This window comes from Rhinoderma darwinii, chromosome 8 (assembly GCF_050947455.1).
Source record: "Rhinoderma darwinii isolate aRhiDar2 chromosome 8, aRhiDar2.hap1, whole genome shotgun sequence".
NCBI classification, from domain to species: domain Eukaryota; kingdom Metazoa; phylum Chordata; class Amphibia; order Anura; family Rhinodermatidae; genus Rhinoderma; species Rhinoderma darwinii.
In genome coordinates, this window is record NC_134694.1 from 120,138,156 (window position 1) to 120,157,612 (window position 19,457).

Below are 19,457 nucleotides of genomic sequence, written 5' to 3' on the forward strand. Positions count from 1 at the left end.
AATCAATTCATAAGTGGTCTTTGAGTTTTCACCGAATGTCCTGGTGGTCCTGATCTCCCCATTGATTTGATCAATTTCAAAAAATCCCCTGTCCCCTTCTGTAATCTCATAAGACAGCCGGCCATTCTCCCCCTCATCATAGTCATCAGCCTTCACCACAGTCACTAGGTAGCCCATGCCAGCATTCCTGGGGATATAGACCTCGGAGGTGCCATTGACTAGTGGGGGTGCAGTTATCACTGGGGTGTTGTCGTTCACATCCACCACTATGACCCTAACAGTGACATTACTCTGGAGAGGTGGGGTACCCCCATCCTTTGCTGAAATCTTAAATTCAAAAGCTTTTGTCTGTTCATGATTGAATGACCTCAGGGCATAGATGTCTCCGGTGGTGGGGTTGATTGACACATAGGTGAAGACTGGCATGTCTCTCACTTGGGAAGGAACAAGCTGGTAGGACACACTGCCATTTAATCCTAAATCAGGGTCTCTTGCTGACACAGACAGTAAGTAGGCCCCTGGGGTGTTGTTTTCGGACACAATGACTTGGTAGAAGGTTTTGGAGAAATGGGGGTGATTGTCATTTTCATCTGTGATTCTCACTGTAAATGACTTGGTGGTCTGCAGAGAGGGATTCCCACCATCCTTAGCCTGAATGGTTAAATTATACTGGTCCCTCTGCTCCCTGTCTAACCTGCCATCTACCAGAATTGTGGAGAAGCTTTCATACTCCTGCAGCCTGAAGGGTACGTTGCCCAAGAGTTTGCACAAAACCCTTCCATTGATGCCCGAATCCCTGTCTGAGACCCTAACCAGAGCTATGACATAGCCAGGGGGGGCATTTTCACTCACTTCCACCACCTCACTGTTCACCGAGAGCAAGTTGATGACAGGCACATTATCATTTACATCCAATACATTCACAGTCACTTTGCAGTGAGCAGGGATGGAGTTGGGTCCCAGATCCTTGGCTTGCACATCAATCTCATATACATGTCCTTCTTCATAATCGATGGCTCCAGTGACGGTGATCACCCCAGTTTTGGGGTCTATCTTGAAGAGCTCCCTGGTTTTGTCAGACACATAGCTGTTGAAGGAATACACAATCTCCCCGTTGGTACCTTCATCGGGGTCTGTAGCGTTCAGATCGATGACTATGGAGCTGAGGGGAGCGTTCTCAGGAACGTTTACTGTATATGCCGCCTCCTCAAACACCGGGTTATTATCATTGGAATCTATCACTTTAATATTCAGCTCCACGGTGCCAAAATTTGAGGGGTCTCCCCCATCCAGAGCTGTAATGATGTAATTGTAATGAGACTGAGTCTCTCTGTCCAGATTTTTCTCCACCACCAATTCTGCAAACCTGGACCCATCCCCTCTGGTCTTAATCTCTAAGCCAAACAGGTCGTTGGGGGTGATTTCATAGGACTGCACCCCAAAGTTGCCAGAATCGGGGTCATAGGCGCTTTCCAGGGGGATTCTGGTTCCAGGGCTGGCAGTCTCTGAGATCTCCAAGTCAATCTGGTCAGTGGGGAAGCTGGGGGCATTATCATTGAGATCCTTAATTTCTATTTTAATGACACATATTTCCATGGAGTTTGACATGACCTCCAGTGAGATGACACATTTGGGCATCTGCCTGCAGAGAAGGTCCCTGTCTATCTTCTGCTTGGTCACCAGCACCCCAGAGGCGTTGATGTCCACCAGGTGGGGGGCTGAGTTGGAGACCACTCTGAAGGCAGGCTGCCTGGGGTCCAGAACGAATCCTGCATCCTTAGCGTCCTTAGCTACGTTGGCAATCTGAGTGCCAGCTCTCTGCTCCTCCTCCACTGTGTATTTCAAGTTGATCAGGGCTCGGGTTCGTGTCCAAGACACAGCCAGCAAAAGCAAAATGTGAAATACATCCATCTCCTTACACAACCACAGCCACATAGTCGGTTATTTTCCCCTAAAGTGTGAAACCAGGGGCAGATGAACCTCAGGCGGGGAAATGTAAGGTGCAGCAAAGGTGCAAAACGCACATATATACAATCAGGGTACCGACTTGGATGATGGAGGGGGTCCTCCTCAGCTCCTCCTGGACTTGGCTTCTTCTCGCCGGCTGTGGTGCAGTCTCAGCTCCTTTGAAGACCAATGCAAGAATGGAAAAGAAACATGAAGTGTGGGGAGCAGTGTGAGGACCCTGCCACCTGCTCTGCATGCGCAATGTCTCAGGGAGAAGCAGGCATCAGAGCGCACTGGATGGCCACTTTAAACGCGTCCTCATGACTTGCAGTCATTTCATTCTTCAATGAGCAAAGATCTGCATCGATGTGGAGGTCCCTGATACCATGTCATAAAGTCAGATCTAAGCCTCAAACCTCCCTCAACCACATCTGATCCATAGCCACACAGAGCTGCAATAATTAGTATGGAAGTCTCAGTACCGTCCATTCATTTACGCAGTCCACAGTGCCCACCACCGGCTCTTTGTATCTGCAATTGTGTATCTGCCAAGAAAATTCCAAGTCCCACCTTTGCCTGTGATCTCCGGAAAGTGTGAATGATAGGAGTGCAGAGCAGGTGGGCTGCAAAGAGCCCCCCCCCCCTCCTTCCTTAATTTTTTTTGCAATAGCCAAGCAGCAAATAAATCCGCTAAGGATGCAGCAGGAAGAATTTCAATAATCTCCAGATAATGTCCAAGACAGAGATGAGTCCTGCAGGAGCCCCTGATCCCATCAGACGCCTCTTCCTTTCTGTAATTCTTCTTGCAAATGCACAAAATACAAAGCAAGTAGTTTACAATCCAAGTGGGATCCTGGACTGGATATATCCTCTGCCCTTGCAGGCTGGGAGAGTTCTTATTCCTCTGTGCCTGTTATTTTGTATCTCCTCTTCTGTAGTTGAGTAGATACAGGCACCTAGCTGTCTCTCTGGCTTTGCTGCTGCTAACTACTGCCAGTGCAGTCTGTAAAGAGAGAGAGAGAGAGAGAATAGAGGAGGGAGGGGGAGCTGCTCTCAGATACTCCACTCTGCAGCCTATCACCGCTTGCTGGGGGGAGGAGGGGTGTGAGGTTTTCTCATTGGAGCTGGGGAGCTTCAAATTTCGAACAGGGGAGTAAAACTTCAGCAGTCAGCAGCAGAGGAGCTGCAGGGAGGAGCTGTCCATGGTGCTGGTGCTGGTGCTGATGGACTCTGCTGCTACTACTGGGGATACTCTGTGCAATTCACTGATTTATCCTGGATCTCTGCCCTTTGATATCTCTGTGCTCCTTCTTCTCTGCTTACATACATTGAAAGGCTAAGCATTCCTGCAGGCTTATTGATGCTGCCTTACTACCAAGCTGTGATTTCTAGTCTTCCCTTAGTCTGAATGAATCACAGCTATATTTGAATAGAAAATTTTCTGTTTGCACGTTGTCCAGTGTCCTTGAGAAGGTTGTAGATGGTCCCTGTTTGTGCAATGCTGCACATAACCTGTACTAGTGTGTGTATGTATGTATGTATGTATGTATGACTATATGTCTATATGTCTGTCTGTATGTATGTATGTATGACTATATGTCTATATGTCTGTATGTATGTATGTGTGTGTGTGTGTGTGTGTGTGTGTGTATGTATGTATGTGTGTGTGTGTGTGTGTGTGTGTGTGTGTGTGTGTGTATGTATGTATGACTATATGTCTATATGTATGTATGTATGTATGACTATATGTCTGTATGTGTGTGTGTGTGTGTGTGTATGCATGTATGTGTGTGTGTATGCATGTATGTATGTATGTATGTATGTATGTATGTATGTAGTATGTATGTATGTATGTGTGTGTTTGTGTATGTATTTATTTATGTATGTAGTATGCATGTGCGTGTTTGTATGTATGTATGTATGTATGTATGTAGTATGTATGTGTGTGTGTGTGTGTGTGTGTGTATGTATGTGTTTGTATGTGTGTGTCTGTATGTGTGTGTGTGTATGTATGTATGTATGTATGTATGTATGTATGTGTGTATGTATGTAGTACGTGTGTGTGTGTGTGTGTGTGTGTGTGTGTGTGTGTTTGTATGTGTGTGTCTATATGTGTATGTGTGTGTGTATGCATGTGTGTGTGTTTGTATGTGTGTGTATGTATGTGTGTGTGTATGTGTGTGGCTGGTACAATGCAAGACAAGGGAGGTTCCTGCTGGAGTCAGGAGCTGCTGGTGATGATATGACAGGAGAACTGTCTCTGTTAATGCAGGTCACAGGCAAGTGATAAAACTCTTTATTTCCCAAGCATGCAGCTATCCATCATTGCTAGAAGCCAGTGCAGCTGGTGTATGTGTGCAGGAGGAGGCAGCACCTTGTGATATTGCTTGTACCTGTTATAGCTTATGTTGCACATTGAGAATCTCCACTTACTCTGTATTCCTGGGAACCCTGTGTACTGAGCAGCTCATTAAACTCTGCCATTACCATGCATTAACCCCTTCCAGGCCGCAGGGCAATGCAGCGCAGCAGAGGCTGTGCAAAATTACCAGCACTTAAACCTCCTCTCTGCCATCCAGACTGCAAACATTTCCTATGCTGACATCTCTAAACCAATAATAAAGCAGCATTTCCAATCACCCATCCCTGTGTAATAACACTGCGCTCCGAGTGTATATACTGTATACTGTATTCATAGCACTGGATGGAACTAGTATGTGCTGATCACCGGTATGTACGTGCAAGGAGTCCTGCAAATGGCATTTATAAAGCAGAGACAACAGAGCTCCATTGTGGCTTTGATTTATTTAATGTGTTTTTAATCAGATCCATTGATTACAGCTGCTTAACTATCCAGATTAGAGTAGATCTTGTCACATTATTTAAAGGTGGATCACTGTTATAGGAAATCAATTGGTAATGGTTAATGGTGAGATGTTCATTTAATGTTACATGGGACAAGGTGGGAGTGTCAGGAGGCAGAAGAAGGGCAGCGGAACCCGGGGGCAGACTGTGCAATCACTCCGATGTCACTACAGGCATTTTATAAAGGGGTGAATATTAGAATTGGGGTTATATGCAGTACAAATGTAACACTACTGCATGGGAGGTGACAACATACTGTGCCAGGCCATGGAAATAGAGAAAAGGGCTATACATGATAGATAGATAGATAGATAGATAGATAGATAGATAGATAGATAGATAGATAGATAGATAGATAGATAGATAGATATGAGATAGATAGATAGATAGATAGATAGATAGATAGATAGATAGATAGATAGATAGATAGATAGATAGATAGATAGATAGATCGATCGATCGATAGATAGATAGATAGATAGATAGATAGATAGATAGATAGATAGATAGATATGAGATAGATAGATAGATAGATAGATAGATATGAGATAGATAGATAGATAGATAGATAGATAGATAGATAGATAGATAGATAGATAGATAGATAGATAGATAGATAAATAGATAGATAGATAGATATGAGATAGATAGATAGATAGATAGATAGATAGATAGATAGATAGATAGATAGATAGATAGATAGATAGATAGATAGATAGATAGATAGATGATAGATAGATAGATAGATAGATAGATAGATAGATAGATAGATAGATAGATAGATAGATAGATAGATAGATAGATATGAGATAGATAGATAGATATGAGATAGATAGATAGATAGATAGATAGATAGATAGATAGATAGATAGATAGATAGATAGATATGAGATAGATATGAGATAGATAGATAGATAGATAGATAGATAGATAGATAGATAGATAGATAGATAGATAGATAGATAGATAGATAGATAGATAGATAGATAGATAGGAGATAGATAGATAGATAGATAGATAGATAGATAGATAGATAGATAGATAGATAGATATGAGATAGATAGATAGATAGATAGATAGATAGATAGATAGATAGATAGATAGATAGATAGATAGATGATAGATAGATAGATAGATAGATAGATAGATAGATAGATAGATAGATAGATAGATAGATAGATAGATAGATAGATAGGAGATAGATAGATAGATAGATAGATAGATAGATAGATAGATAGATAGATAGATAGATAGATAGATAGATAGATAGATATGAGATAGATAGATAGATAGATAGATAGATAGATAGATATGAGATAGATAGATAGATAGATAGATAGATAGATAGATAGATAGATAGATAGATAGATAGATAGATAATGTGGAACTACAAGAGATGACTGGCCTGTCTTGCAGCGTACCACTACCACTGTAGACTAGCACAGAAAGGGTTAAGCTAATCCCAGTACATGTCAGAAGAAGAGCCATGGAGCGATCATGTTACGGACACTGGGAGAGGGAATAAGAATATATGTAACAAGGGCTGGATACAAATAAGTATTGACATGAGACAGAAGGGCAGTGAAATGTTCTCCCCTCTCACTGTGCAGGTCTCGGAGGAGCAATGTCCAGACCCTGTGAGGAGGTGATCAGACCTGGAGGAGGAGGAGGAGGAGGAGGAGGTGGAGAAGGAGGTGGTGGAGTAATGGGAGAAAAATCTGTGGTCAGGAGAATAATGTGAGACTTACTGGGGTAGAGGCAGGAGAACTCCCTTGTCTTCAGCTAGAGACATGCACAGAGGCTATTAGCTAGAGCCTGACTATTGCTGAATACAAGATGCTGCATCGTTGTGGCAAAGTCTGTCAGGAACCCAATGATCAATAACAGGGAACTGGCGCCTTGAAGATTTGATTGAGCTGGAGAGAAGTCTGAATGGGACGCTGTGCTATTAACAATCCCCCAGGTAACTAGAAACGGAAGAATTACTCAGGTAAAATTATTAACTTTGCAGTAGCAAATATATAAGAGAAAAAAAAAAGAAGAAGCATGAACATAACAAGATAGAATGAGCAGAGCAGCATCCCAGCTCCTGGGGGAGACCTAATAGAAAGTCTATCTGCAGCTGTCCTTCAAAGCTCAGGCTGGGAAACAAGCGAATTATCTACCATGTCACTACCTCTTATAATTACACAAAGCTACAGAATAATAATAATAATACTAATAATAATAATATAGCAGCAAGACATCACAATGTGAGAGGCTTAGCTGAGCTGGGAATAGTGACATCACTGCATCTAAATGGTGACATCACAATGTATGACCTTCAGCTTTATAATCCACCCTCTCATTACCTCTTATAATTACACAAATTAACATAATAATAATAATAATAATAATAAGAAGAAGAAGAAGAAGCAGAAGAAGAATATTTTTATGTCAGCATCTCAATGATTATATCACAATGTGTGACCCTCAGCTATGCAGGAAATAGTGACATCACTGCATCTAAAGTATGACATCACAATGTAAAACATTTAGCTTTATAATCCATCATGTTCATGTTATTACCTCTTACAATCACATAAACCAGCATAATAATAATAATAATAATAATAATAATAATAATAATAATAATGATATATCATCATATTCAAGATGACATCACAATGTGAGATCCTCAGCTGAGCTGGATATAGTGACATCACTGTATCTAATTGATGACATCACAATATCTGACCCTCAGCTGTCATTAAATCTCAGCATCAATAGAAAGTGATTTTCCCTACTGTCAGCTTGATCTAGGAATCCACTATTGGGTCCAATTGTCTGCATGTGGTCGCCCCCTCAGCTGCTCGGCCAAGACTGCTCAGTAGCCCCCCATGTCAGCAGTTACCAGAGATGCCAGCTTGTGGCTGATTTGATTCATGATATACTTGTATACGGGAACTTTGTGTTACTGACAGATATAAATGATATGATTCTGTCTGGCTGCAGCTACCACTAGGGGGAACTAAGTGAATAGGGATTTATACAGATAATATTAAAGTCAATGGTATAAATCTGTATGCAGGTAGTATCAGAACAAGCAGGGGTAGCAGTTCAGCACTAGCCCCTCTCCCACCAGGTATTCCACTGCAGTCGCATGTGCTGCCGTTATGGTAGGTTGACCAATTGAATAGATTCTTTAGACTGGCAGTTGTAGTTCCACTGAAAAAGGTGCACCACCAATGTTATTTAAAGAGATTCTCTGGAACTTTGACATCTTATCCTTGGTTGCACCGACTATAGGTGCTGTATAATGGAGAGTGCTGGTGGCCTTCATCTATAAAAACAAGCCAATTGTCTATGGGTAGGTGTAAGAGCAGGGCAGGTAGGCATGCTGCATTATACCGAGCAGGGCAGGTAGGCACGCTGCATTATACCCAGCAGGGCAGGTAGGCACGCTGCATTATACCAAACAGGGCAGGTAGGCACGCTGCATTATACCAAACAGGGCAGGTAGGCACGCTGCATTATACCGATCAGGGCAGGTAGGCACGCTGCATTATACCGAGCAGGGCAGGTAGGCACGCTGCATTATACCGAGCAGGGCAGGTAGGCACGCTGCATTATACCGAGCAGGGCAGGTAGGCACGCTGCATTATACCGAGCAGGGCAGGTAGGCACGCTGCATTATACCGAGCAGGGCAGGTAGGCACGCTGCATTATACCCAGCAGGGCAGGTAGGCACGCTGCATTATACCAAACAGGGCAGGTAGGCACGCTGCATTATACCAAACAGGGCAGGTAGGCACGCTGCATTATACCGATCAGGGCAGGTAGGCACGCTGCATTATACCGAGCAGGGCAGGTAGGCACGCTGCATTATACCGAGCAGGGCAGGTAGGCACGCTGCATTATACCGAGCAGGGCAGGTAGGCACGCTGCATTATACCGAGCAGGGCAGGTAGGCACGCTGCATTATACCGAGCAGGGCAGGTAGGCACGCTGCATTATACAGAGCACGTCAGGTAGGCACGCTGCATTATACCGAGCACGGCAGGTAGGCACGCTGCATTATACAAAGCAGGGCAGGTAGGCACGCTGCATTATACCGAGCAGGGCAGGTAGGCACGCTGCATTATACAGAGCAGGGCAGGTAGGCACGCTGCATTATACAGAGCAGGGCAGGTAGGCACGCTGCATTATACAGAGCAGGGCAGGTAGGCACGCTGCATTATACAGAGCAGGGCAGGTAGGCACGCTGCATTATACAGAGCAGGGCAGGTAGGCACGCTGCATTATACAGAGCAGGGCAGGTAGGCACGCTGCATTATACAGAGCAGGGCAGGTAGGCACGCTGCATTATACAGAGCAGGGCAGGTAGGCACGCTGCATTATACAGAGCAGGGCAGGTAGGCACGCTGCATTATACAGAGCAGGGCAGGTAGTCACGCTGCATTATACAGAGCTGGGCAGGTAGGCACGCTGCATTATACAGAGCAGGGCATGTAGGCACGCTGCATTATACAGAGCTGGGCAGGTAGGCACACTGCATTATACAGAGCAGGGCAGGTAGGCACGCTGCATTATACCGAGGAGGGCAGGTAGGCACGCTGCATTATACCGAGCAGGGCAGGTAGGCACGCTGCATTATACAAAGCAGGGCAGGTAGGCACGCTGCATTATACCGAGCAGGGCAGGTAGGCACGCTGCATTATACCGAGCAGGGCAGGTAGGCACGCTGCATTATACAGAGCAGGGCAGGTAGGCACGCTGCATTATACAGAGCAGGGCAGGTAGGCACGCTGCATTATACAGAGCAGGGCAGGTAGGCACGCTGCATTATACAGAGCAGGGCAGGTAGGCACGCTGCATTATACAGAGCAGGGCAGGTAGGCACGCTGCATTATACAGAGCAGGGCAGGTAGGCACGCTGCATTATACCGAGCAGGGCAGGTAGGCACGCTGCATTATACAAAGCAGGGCAGGTAGGCACGCTGCATTATACCGAGCAGGGCAGGTAGGCACGCTGCATTATACAGAGCAGGGCAGGAAGGCACGCTGCATTATACAGAGCAGGGCATGTAGGCACGCTGCATTATACAGAGCTGGGCAGGTAGGCACACTGCATTATACAGAGCAGGGCAGGTAGGCACGCTGCATTATACCGAGCAGGGCAGGTAGGCACGCTGCATTATACAGAGCACGGCAGGTAGGCACGCTGCATTATACAGAGCAGGGCAGGTAGTCACGCTGCATTATACAGAGCAGGGCAGGTAGGCACACTGCATTATACAGAGCAGGGCAGGTAGGCACGCTGCATTATACAGAGCAGGGCAGGTAGGCACGCTGCATTATACAGAGCACGGCAGGTAGGCACGCTGCATTATACAGAGCAGGGCAGGTAGTCACGCTGCATTATACAGAGCAGGGCAGGTAGGCACACTGCATTATACAGAGCAGGGCAGGTAGGCACGCTGCATTATACAGAGCAGGGCAGGTAGTCACACTGCATTATACAGAGCAGGGCAGGTAGGCACACTGCATTATACAGAGCAGGGCAGGTAGGCACGCTGCATTATACAGAGCAGGGCAGGTAGGCACGCTGCATTATACAGAGCACGGCAGGTAGGCACGCTGCATTATACAGAGCAGGGCAGGTAGTCACGCTGCATTATACAGAGCAGGGCAGGTAGGCACACTGCATTATACAGAGCAGGGCAGGTAGGCACGCTGCATTATACAGAGCACGGCAGGTAGGCACGCTGCATTATACAGAGCACGGCAGGTAGGCACGCTGTAATATACTGGACCCATGCAGGTTCTGTATGCTGATACTGTATTCGCCAGTGATTCTGCAGGCAGTAATTATGCAGCATGTATCTGGAGACGCAGGCAGCTACCATAATGACCGGTCTGGCAGTCCAGCGAGTTTGTGCAGCCTGTCTCTGCTTACAAGTGGATTCCTGCTTTGTACTCGGCTTTGTGGCAGCACATTGAACCTGCACATGATGTGAAAGTGCCTGTGACTAATCATCCCAACTGTTCTGCAAATCACAAGCAACTAATAATTAGAACAGCAGACAGGAAATCAGACCAAATAAAAGAAGCTACGTGATCAGTAAATATTGAACAATCTTATTTGGCAGAACCCCACGCGTTTTACACTGGTTACATAAGAAACTGGTGCAATGGTGAGAGGTGGTATTACCCGCTGCAGATGTGTGAAGGGGAGTCCTGTCCAGGGGGACTTCATTGTCATCTTATGCTATTTACACTTGTCTTCCAACCTCCATATAGAGCTGCACTTAACTCTGCACAAGATCTCCAGCAATTCTCAGCCAAGAAGACTCTTCCACCTTATCCATGGGGGGAATGGGAAAGGGCAACCTCGGGTAATGTCACAAAATGGTAGAAGACAAGAATCTGCAATATGCCAACCACTGCCCCACCCTAGACAATGATCCTAGACACATAAAGAGTACCGCTGTACCAGACCCCACACAAAAAACTATGACCCCCAAACTAGACACCAGAATAGACTCCAAAATGAATTCAGACCCCATTCCCCTAAATTCTTTTCAGATCCTAGTCCAGACCCCTCAATTTATTCAGACCCCCCAGATCAGACCCCAGACAGATCAGATCACAAAATCAGATCCCAGATTAGACCCTTAAATTATTTTAAGACCCCAGACCAGACCCCTATATTAAATCAGACCCCAAAAAAATCAGACCACGGATCAGACCTCTAAATATACTCAGACCCTATATACATTTCAGACCCCATAACTTAATTCAGACCCCAGATCAGAAAAAAATGTAAATAATTTATTTAGACCCTAGTACTTACCCTCCTTGCTCCCCGCTCTTCTCCAGTTCGGGGCGCCACTGCATTGGGTCTTGATGCCAGCGTCAGAACATTGTGGGCGCAGTCGCAGTGCAGCATCTCGGAAGCAAGGAGGGTAATTGGATTAATTCAATAGATAACAAAATATTTTCTCTACATTCTGCGCCTGGAGCAAGTGCTCCGTTGCCCCCCCCCCACCCCTACTTACCCAATGGGGCTGTATAGTATATAGTTAGAAAAACATGTCTGATTTCATCCAAAAACATTGCCACTTTTTTCCATTGCTATGTCTAGTATTCAACTGTATGAGATTGAGCTGCAATACCACACACAACCATGGACAAGAGAGGCGCTCTTTCTGAAGGAAAGCAGCCAGTTTTTTCTAATCTCAAGCAATGATAATAATCAGCTTCTCAATCATCTCTCCCTGTATACCATTATTAGTGGTATCCAGTCTCTCATCATTAATTAATTTGTTCATGTAACATATGCCAACTGAGGGTATAGCACATAACCGCTCCATGGAAACAGCTGTCTATATAAAAAGACAGTGAAGCAGGTTGTTGTGCCATCCAAGGGGACCCGCAGCTATATAACAGATGCCATTTTTGCTCCTGTGTCATTAGTATATAGACAAAGTGCCTCCAGATGTCCATATATTTAATGATAGTGGCTCCCTCTAGTGGCCACAGTTGGAAAAGCCCTGTTATAATTCAGCATGAAGAGCATGGCGTGTGATGATTTACATCAAAAGCATCATCCAGTCTAATAAAGCAAAGTCATGGCATAATGAAGAGTGCTGCAACTTTCTAATAAACTTTGTGTATCAACTCTTCATTGTTTTAATAAATCTCTGCTTACTGTCAGTGAATGTGAACATTCTTATTTATACCAAAAGGCTTAAAACCAGCTTTGACAATGTTCTGCTCTCACATCTGAGGACCTGTTACAATATATTAGTGTAGGCAATCCTTAGTGAGCTAAAATCATCAGCAACAGATGATGAACAACAAGGCTGACAATACTGACAACAAGCAGAGATCTTGAAAATGAAGAAAAAATTGAACAGCAAAGTCTATTAGAAAGTTGCAGAACTTTTCAATATACAATGATGAAGTTTTATGTGCCTTACACTGGACGAGCTCTTTAAAGTATCACAAAGCTTTTCCAATTAGTTATCAGCTATCAAGCTGGCGCCTTCACTACGTGTAAATAAACAATGCCCGGATAACACCAAAAACTTGCAAAAATCACAAAAAACTAAAGCACTGTATTTGATTTTCTTGAGAGTCTGTGAAAATCTGTCCAAATAACATAACAATGTTTGTATAATTAATCAAATTGTGCACTTGATTTCTTAAATACTCTGTTCAGCAGTGAACATATTCAGATTGCTTCCAATTTTCTCTAATCATGTTTTTTTTTTTTTTTTTACAGAAGTAATATACTGGTTTTGGGGATCAATATGTTCAATGCAGATGTAAAAGCTGATTGGCTGAGCGCCTATTACAAGTCATCAACATTCATCTCTCATACTAGCCGCTGTCAGACTTTCATATATAGGAAGAAAACGCTGTTTCAGAAAGGGCCTAGTGCTCCGCATTATACAACCTTGTATTCAGAAAGGAATATTCAATTAATAGCATAAAAAACGAATATGATATTTCATGAAAAGGTGTAATATCCCTTTAAATCCCTATATTGAAGCGGGTGGCCATTTTTAGGGGCATTTTTCTTCTGCAGTTAGTTTCAGGATGGGATAAGGAGTTCACCTCCGGGGGAGATGGAGTTTATTACTATGGAATATACAAAGCTTGCAGTGTTCATATTCATATCTGAATATGAATGTGTGTTTGGAAGTACATCGCTTGCAATATGGTCCGCAAAGCTGTTATTTTCCTGTAAAATCTATTAAAATACATAAGACGTTGTATCAGCGCCATTCATCAAATAGTAGATTGTAATGTGTGTAGGAGGAGCAGATTGCTTTATTAATGGGCACTTCTTTTTCTAGGTTGGACACTGTCAGGGTGTGTGATGGGGCATCAGAGGGATATTTGCTGAGATTGACGTTGGGTTGATTCTTCTTGGGCCGTGTTATTCTCTATAACACATTCATGAGCTGCAGCTGACAGAATGCAGAATCTCCCCTGTCTCTTTCATCCTATATATACTTATGTGCCAGGAAAAAAAATCAATGTGAATGGAAGAAATTTTGAAGGCACAAGAGAGACATCTAGTGGCCACCTGGGGCAATTGAAAGCATAGAAACCCTGTTTTTTTTAAAGGCACAGTGCGAATTATGTGTGTGCTGTAGCCCAGAGCAATCAGCCGTTGCTAGAATGACTGTGGTCTGCAACCTGTGGCTCTCCAGATGTTGAGGAACTACAACTCCCAGTTTACCCTGACAATATATGGTCTAAAATGCTTGACTGCCTAAGCCCAAAACAGCCAACCATTGATTGATAACACTATAGATCAGCGGATTTCAACCTGTGGCTGTCTATTTTTGGGGAAATTATGACTACCGGTGTGCTTTGACAGCCAAAGGAATGCTGGGAGTTGTCGTTTTTAAAGAAAAATAGAGATACAGGATGCAGACCACTGCTGTAAATGATGTTCAGACGCCTCTTATCATCTGCTATGAGTTGCAATCTACTTTGTGTTTAAATTCTATAAAATGTTCAAGACTTCTGCTTGCTGTCAGCAAAGGAGTATGTTCCTTGTTTAAGTCTAGATACTGAAAACCGCTCCTGAGCTTCTTCTGCTCACACAACTGACTTTTTTGTCACAATGTTTCAGTGAAGGCAATCCTCTGTGAGATAAAAAGCAGCAGCTAATAAAAATGGACCCATGGTGATTTTCGCAGCTGCTGCATCTGGCCTTCACTTGGATCACAGCCTGGTTACTCATTTAGGTAAATCGAGCAGATCACGTAGCGCGGGCGCTGCAGCGGATGAAGGACTATATGGGTAAGTTCACATGTAGCATAAAAACTGCGGATTTTCTGCAACAGATTTTATAGCGGAAAATAGTCAGCATAATACAGTAGCAGCAGAGTAGATGATATGAACAAATCTCCTCCACACGCTGCGTAAATGATAAGCGGGAAAAAACACTCAGAAATTGACCTGCGGTGCTTTTTTATAATCCGCAACATGTCAATTGTGTTTGCATAATCGCTGCTTTTTTGTTCCGGGTTTTCTCATTGAATTCAAAGGGGAGGTAAAACCGGCAGATGTTGCGATTTTTGCGGCGGAAAAGCTGCGATTCCAATGCAAAATTGGCAACCAAGAAAAAAACTAAATGTTATACTTACCCAGAATTCTGTGTTTCTTCATCCAGGCCGGCCTCCCGGGGTGACGTTTCAGCCCCTGTGACCGCTGCAGCCAATCATCATAGGCTGTAGCGGTTACATGGGATGAAATCTCATCCCAGGAGGTCGGCTGCAGGACGGCAGAGGGACGCGTCGCCATTACTACGTAAGTATGAAACTTTTTTTTATGTGCAATTTTCCGCAGCGGACATTGCAGACGAAAAACCGCACCACAATTTGGTTTTTCAGCTGGAATTCCCTGCGGTGCCCCATGTGAACATAGCCTTAGGCATCTAAGAAGCCAGCAGAGGGGAGATGAGTGTTCATGCAAAACCTACATAGCCAGGCCTAAGGCTCTGTGCACACGTAGTGACCAAAAACGTCTGAAAATACAGAGCTGTTTTCAAGGGAAAACAGCACCTGATTTTCAGAAGTTTTTTGAGCAACTCACGTTTTTCGCAGCGTTTTTCGAGCCGTTTTCGCGCCGTTTTTTCGGCCGTTTTTGGAGCTGTTTTCAATAGAGTCTATGAGAAAACGGCTCCAAAAACGTCCCAAGAAGTGTCCTGCATATAATGTATATAAGGGTGTGTTCACACGCACTAATTACGGACGTAATTCGGGCGTTTTTGCCCCGAATTACGTCCGAAAATAGCGCCTCAATAGCGTTGACAAACATCTGCCCATTGAAAGCAATGGGCAGACGTTTGTCTGTTCACACAAGGCGTATATTTACGTGCCGCTGTCAAATGACGGCGCGTAAATAGACGCCCGCGTCAAAGAAGTGACCTGTCACTTCTTTGGCCGTAATTGGAGCCGTTATTCATTGACTCCAATGAATAGCAGCGCCAATTACGTCCGTAATGGACGCGGCGTTCAAGCGCCTGCACATGCCGTTACGGCTGAAATTACGGGGATGTTTTGAGGCTGAAACATCCCCGTAATTTCAGCCGTTACGGACGCCCTCGTGTGAACATACCCTGAGTCTTAAATCTGCACATATAAAAGGTGGGATTTACAAATCCTATATAATTCGCCCCCTCCGGGTGATACCTGTTATTTATTGTCTTCCGTGTCGGCTGCTCGTTAGTTCTGTTTTATTAGGACTAAATTATTTACTAACATTTATAAGATTGGGGAGAAGAGTAACACAGCCTACAGGAAAGGAGAATGAGTCGGGCCCCTTCATCTCATGGGCCCCATAACAGCTGCATAGCATGCCTTTATGGTATGTATGCCCATACCCTGCTGCAGCGCCAGAGCCACCACCATTGCAGCATGTATACCCCAGCATGTATATGGACAACGTTAGTATCGCCAACCAGTGGCATACCTAACAAAGATACAGACATGGGGCCCGTGGTGAGAAGTAGCCCAACACTGAACTACTTCCCCTGTTTCCTGTCAGTCATAAGGATTACCTGCAGCCGCCACTAGGGGGAGCCGACTACATACAGAGCTACAGCTCCAATTGCATTCAGTACTAGCTGTATAAATAGCTATGATGTGAGCTCCCCCTAGTGGCGGCTGCAGAAAACTAAAATTCCATTATTTAGCTATTTTAAGGGAAGAGGGAGATTTGGATGTGTGTAAAATGCAACTCCGGCTGCAATAAATGTATTAATAAGCGCGTCCCCCAGTGGGGAGTGGGGTCTATTCTGGGTTTTGCTTTGGGGCCCTATGATTTCTGTATCAAACATTTGGAGCCAGTGATACATTTTATCTTAAATGAAGTATTTTTGCTTTTTGTGATTATATTGTCTCGTCTTGTAAATGAATAATTGTCTTGCAGCGCTCGGCTCCGGCATTCCAGTAATATCTGCAGATAAGCTCATAAGCTCTTTTAAAACTGCTGATGCTCGTTCATTTAGGGGGAGGGGTACTGGAGGCGGCGTGATGAAATATCTCCTCTTACGATCCGAAATGTAAAGTAAAAAGCATAAACAGAATGCCGGATCATTGTGAAGACATCTTCTTCCTTGTACAAATTTGTAACGGGTCACCGCAAAAACAGATGGAGAACGTCATTATTTTCACAAATGTTCCGCAGTTGTAGCGATTCGTTTTTTAGATGAGATATTTTATTCTGCCATTTATCTACAATTAGTCTCATTTCTCCCTCCGACCTCCTGTCACTATTCTGCTCCTTAAAGGGGTCCCGTAGTCTTAGGTAAAATGACTTCATTGTGCTATGAAAAGCTACAAGACTCCAGGTGACCGTAGCCGTTTAAGGACCACCCACCGTATATTTATGGCGGTCCTTGTCCTTGAACCCGCACAATTAAGTCAGCTGCTGGGCAGCTGAACGTCGGGTGTCCGGCTCCCAGGAGATCAGACAGAAGCGGCTTTCTCCTGATTTCCTATATACAGCGCACAATGAGTGATGTGTATTAGATAGAGGCAGTGACTGTACCACTGCCTCTATTGATCCCAGTGATCATGTGATCGATCAAGTGATCGCCGTGATCTAAGTACTCAGCACAGCTCTCACAGTGACATTGACTATACCAGGCAGATTTTTCCTTGTAACTGGGGCTGCTGTGAACCCCAAATTATAGCGGGAAACCAGATTGTAAAAAAAAAAAGTAAAATAATAAAATCTTTTCTTTGGGAGAAACAATGTGAAAATAAAATAAAATGAATACAAATAAAATATAAATAAATAAACATTGCCCCTCCAAAAAGCCCCCTCCCCCCACCGGTCGCTGCTGTAATGCTATCACCAACCCAATAACGCTAAATTGTTCATGTAAGAAATCATAAAAAAACTTTAAATAACGGCAAATAAAATATAACGTCTGTAACACAATGCGAATAATACAAAGGAATCGCTACGTTTAAAAAAACAAAAACATTTTCTTTACTATTTTCATAAACTTTGGCCCAGATTTACTCAGACTGGAGTTTTATATGTCAATCCTAGAGAGAGGCCAATGGAGTCAGATGTGACACATTTATTAAGAGGCGCATGTGTGTATTTATATGTGTGTGTGTTTTTGAGTGTTATGTGTGTTATGTTTTTTGTGTTATGTGTATGTGGTTTTGTTTGTGTGTGTTGTCTGTGTTTGTGTCTATTTTTGTGTAGTGTGTGTGTGTGTGTGTGTGTGATGTTGAGTGTATGTGTGTGTGGTTTGTGTGTGTGTTGTGTGTGGTGTGTGTAATGTTGTGTGTATGTGTGTTGCATGTGTTTATCCATGTGTTGTGTGTGTGTATGTATTTGTGTTGTGTATGTATGTATTTGTGTTGTGTGTTTATGTGTGTGTATGTATTTGTGTATGTATGTACAGTATGTATTTGTGTTGTGAATGTGTTTGTGTGTGTGTGTTTTTCTGTGTTGTGTTATGTGTGTATGTATTTGTGTTGTGCATGTATGTATGTATGTATGTATTTGTGTATGTATGTGTATGTATGTATTTGTGTTGTGAATGTGATTTTGTGTGTGTTTTTCTGTGTTGTGTTATGTGTGTGTTTATTTGTGTTGCGTTATGTGTGTGTTAACAATGTATGTCACTAATGGGGGTGACCTGAGTTATGTGGTGGTATTAGGGTATGTGCACACACACTAATTACGTCCGTAATTGACGGACGTATTTCGGCCGCAAGTCCCAGACCGAACACAGTGCAGGGAGCCGGGCTCCTAGCATCATACTTATGTACGATGCTAGAAGTCCCTGCCTCGCTGCGGGACAACTGTCCCGTAGTATAATCATGATTACAGTACGGGACAGTTGTCCTGCAGCGAGGCAGGGACTTCTAGCATCGAACATAAGTATGATGCGAGGAGCCCGGCTCCCTGCACTGTGTTCGGTCCGGTACTTGCAGCGGAAATACGTCCGTCAAATACGGACGTAATTAGTGTGTGTGCACATACCCTTATTGTGTTATTAGCTATATACTGTATATGATCGCAGTGTCCTATGATCTCTGTCTCTCGAGCTGGTGTGTGACTACAAGTCCCAGCATACCATACAGCTGGAGACTGCCATGTGATGCTGGGAGTAGGACTAGGCGGATATATTAAATTTAGTGAATGGTCCGCTGATATTAGTAGGACGTCAGGTGATATTGTTTCACCTCGTACTCAGCACCATGTTCCGCTGCTGATAACAGAGAGTGCGGCTGTTCGTCCTCAGTACATTTACAGCTCAGAGAAAATCCACACAAACTCAGGAGCGTTCCATGCAAATGTCCAGGCTGTGCAGCCCACAGGGGATTATCTAGAATAAATACAATTGTAGCAAACCCTCAGCTGTGAGTACAGGTTTTCAGCCTCTGGATGGAAACATGAATGTTCCCATTTGCTGACAGCAAGCACAGATCCTGAAAATGGTGAGGAATTGAAATACAGAGTGTATCAGAAAGTTGCAGAACTCACTCTACAAGGTCGCGGCAGAGGTCATGGCTGCGGTTATCATCTCAAGACAAAGCGTTTAACCCTGTCAGCTCCTGCCAAGCACGCGAGATGGAGCGGAACGTCCCGCCGGGACCTCAGGAGGGAAC

At 44.0% G+C, this 19,457-nt stretch overlaps 1 protein-coding gene across 6 annotated transcripts in view; it reads right to left on the bottom strand.

The window, feature by feature from the left end:
- PCDH19 (protocadherin 19) overlaps positions 1–2,944 on the bottom strand; it is a 174,126-nt gene extending 171,182 nt beyond the window's left edge. For all 6 annotated transcript variants that reach the window (XM_075836596.1, XM_075836595.1, XM_075836594.1 and 3 more), the window contains exon 1: positions 1–2,944. This exon is cut by the window's left edge and continues 224 nt beyond it. In XM_075836596.1, coding sequence (XP_075692711.1) covers positions 1–1,935 — 1,935 coding nt within the window. In that variant the 5' untranslated portion in view covers positions 1,936–2,944.
- Positions 2,945–19,457: the final 16,513 nt, after the last annotated feature.